This window comes from Littorina saxatilis, unplaced genomic scaffold (genome assembly GCF_037325665.1).
Source record: "Littorina saxatilis isolate snail1 unplaced genomic scaffold, US_GU_Lsax_2.0 scaffold_3382, whole genome shotgun sequence".
In the NCBI taxonomy this organism is placed as follows: domain Eukaryota; kingdom Metazoa; phylum Mollusca; class Gastropoda; order Littorinimorpha; family Littorinidae; genus Littorina; species Littorina saxatilis.
Window position 1 is genome coordinate 5,126 of NW_027128809.1, and position 1,884 is coordinate 7,009.

At 49.2% G+C, this 1,884-nt stretch overlaps 1 protein-coding gene across 1 annotated transcript; it reads right to left on the bottom strand.

Annotated features, from left to right (window-relative positions):
- Positions 1-322: 322 nt before the first annotated feature.
- On the bottom strand, positions 323-1,190 carry LOC138957127 (uncharacterized). Its single transcript, XM_070328291.1, has 2 exons — positions 1,069-1,190; positions 323-740 (listed from the first exon to the last, which is right to left on the bottom strand). The coding sequence occupies exons 1-2, from the start codon at positions 1,188-1,190 to the stop codon at positions 323-325; spliced, it is 540 nt and encodes a 179-aa protein (XP_070184392.1).
- Between the last annotated feature and the right edge of the window lie 694 nt (positions 1,191-1,884).

A 1,884-nucleotide genomic window follows, 5' to 3' on the forward strand; every position in this document is an offset into this window, starting at 1 on the left:
TGCAATTTCCAAAGTACGGTTGATTGGACTGACGTCAAAGGAATAGAAATATAGCTAATGGAACTAAGGGTTAACAAGACCTTTCACTCACGCCTTCTTCTCTCTTTTCCTTCTTCTCTTCAGTTTGTCTGTCCTCATCCTATTCCTCCTTCACTCCCATCCTCTTCTTGCTGCCCCTCCTTCCCCTTCTTTACTCGTCTCTTCTTCTGTCCTCCTCCTCCTCCTTTTCCTGCTCTCCTTTCTTCGTCTCTTCAGTTTGTCTGTCCTCATCCTGGTCCTCATTCACCCCCATCCTCTTCCTGCTGCGTCTCATTCCCCTTCTTTACTCTTCTCTTCTTCTGTCCTCCTCCTCCTCCTTTTCTTCCTTCTCCACCCTCCTCGTCCGTCGTCCTCTTCTCATGTCTTCCTCCTTCTCTTCCTTCTCCACCCTCCTCGCCCGTCGTCCTCTTCTCATGTCTTCCTCCTTCTCTTCCTTCTCCACCTTCCTCGTCCGTCGTCCTCTTCTCATGTCTTCCTCCTTCTCTTCCTCCTCCACCCTCCTCGTCCGTCGTCCTCTTCTCATGTCTTCCTCCTTCTCTTCCTCCTCCACCCTCCTCGTCCGTCGTCCTCTTCTCATGTCTTCCTCCTTCTCTTCCTCCTCCACCCTCCTCGTCCGTCGTCCTCTTCTCATGTCTTCCTCCTTCTCTTCCTCATCCTCATATTCCTTCTCCTTTCCCCGCTTCCGCCAACTTCTTCTTCCACTTCATTTTCCAACCTCTTCGTCCGTCCAGCCCCTCATCCATATCCTCCTCCTTCCCCCTCCTCTTCTTCCGCCATCTTCCTCTTCTTCCATCCTTCTGACCCTCCCTCTTCCTTCTCCTTTTTCCTTCTCCGTCCATCTTACTCCTGCTCTTTATTTACCATTCTCATCTTCCTTCCTCCTCCTCCTCCTCCTTATCTTCCTCCTTCCCCCTCCTCTTCCGCTATCATCCTCCTTCAATGCTTTTAACCCGCCCCCTCTTCCTTCTCCTTTCTCCTCTTTCGTCATATTCCTCCGGCTCTTCCTAACCACTCCCCCTCTTCATTTACCATCCTTCTCGTCCATCCTCCGCCTCCTCTTCTTTCTCCTCCTCCTCCGCCTTATCATCCTCATCCTCCTTCAATGCTTTTAACCCGCCCCCTCTTCCTTCTCCTTTCTCCTCTTTCGTCATATTCCTCCGGCTCTCCCTGACCACTCCCCCTCTTCATTTACCATCCTTCTCGTACATCCTCCGCCTCCTCTTCTTTCTCCTCCTCCTCCGCCTTATCATCCTCATCCTTCCCCCCTCATTCTCTTCTGTCATCTCCCTCTTCCTTCCGTCTCTTCGACTTCCTCCTCCTCCTCTTCCTCCTCCTCTTCATTCATCTTCTTCTATAACATCAAATACCAGCCAGTGACTTTTTCATCTGTCTGCTTAAAAGCCCTCAATAAGACATGTGGATGGCCCTTGGAGACTTAATTAACCAACTTTGAGTGCTCCTCTGGTGCAAAACTAACTGGAGAAATCGCTAAAGGCTAAATCGGAGAGCAAACTGTCTGTACCTAAATACATGGCTCTGCCAAGGGCTGTATGTTTTCTGGCATGTATATAATCACGGCGAAGTATGTTTGAACACTTATTTTACATTAAAAGTTTGCCTCCAAGAAATGTTTCGAATCGTAAATTGCAGACCTAACTGATAGTTTCGGTTCAAGAGCAAAGAATCTGATGGCACGACATTTAAGGTATGTTCCCTTGCAAGCCTTTTCCAATGTTTTTCAAGATCTTTGTTAAAAAGCTCCGACATGTATTTTGTCTCACTAAGCGTTATTTGCATGATTCATGAGCCAGCATCGATCGGTGGGGGGGGGGGGGGGGGGGGGTG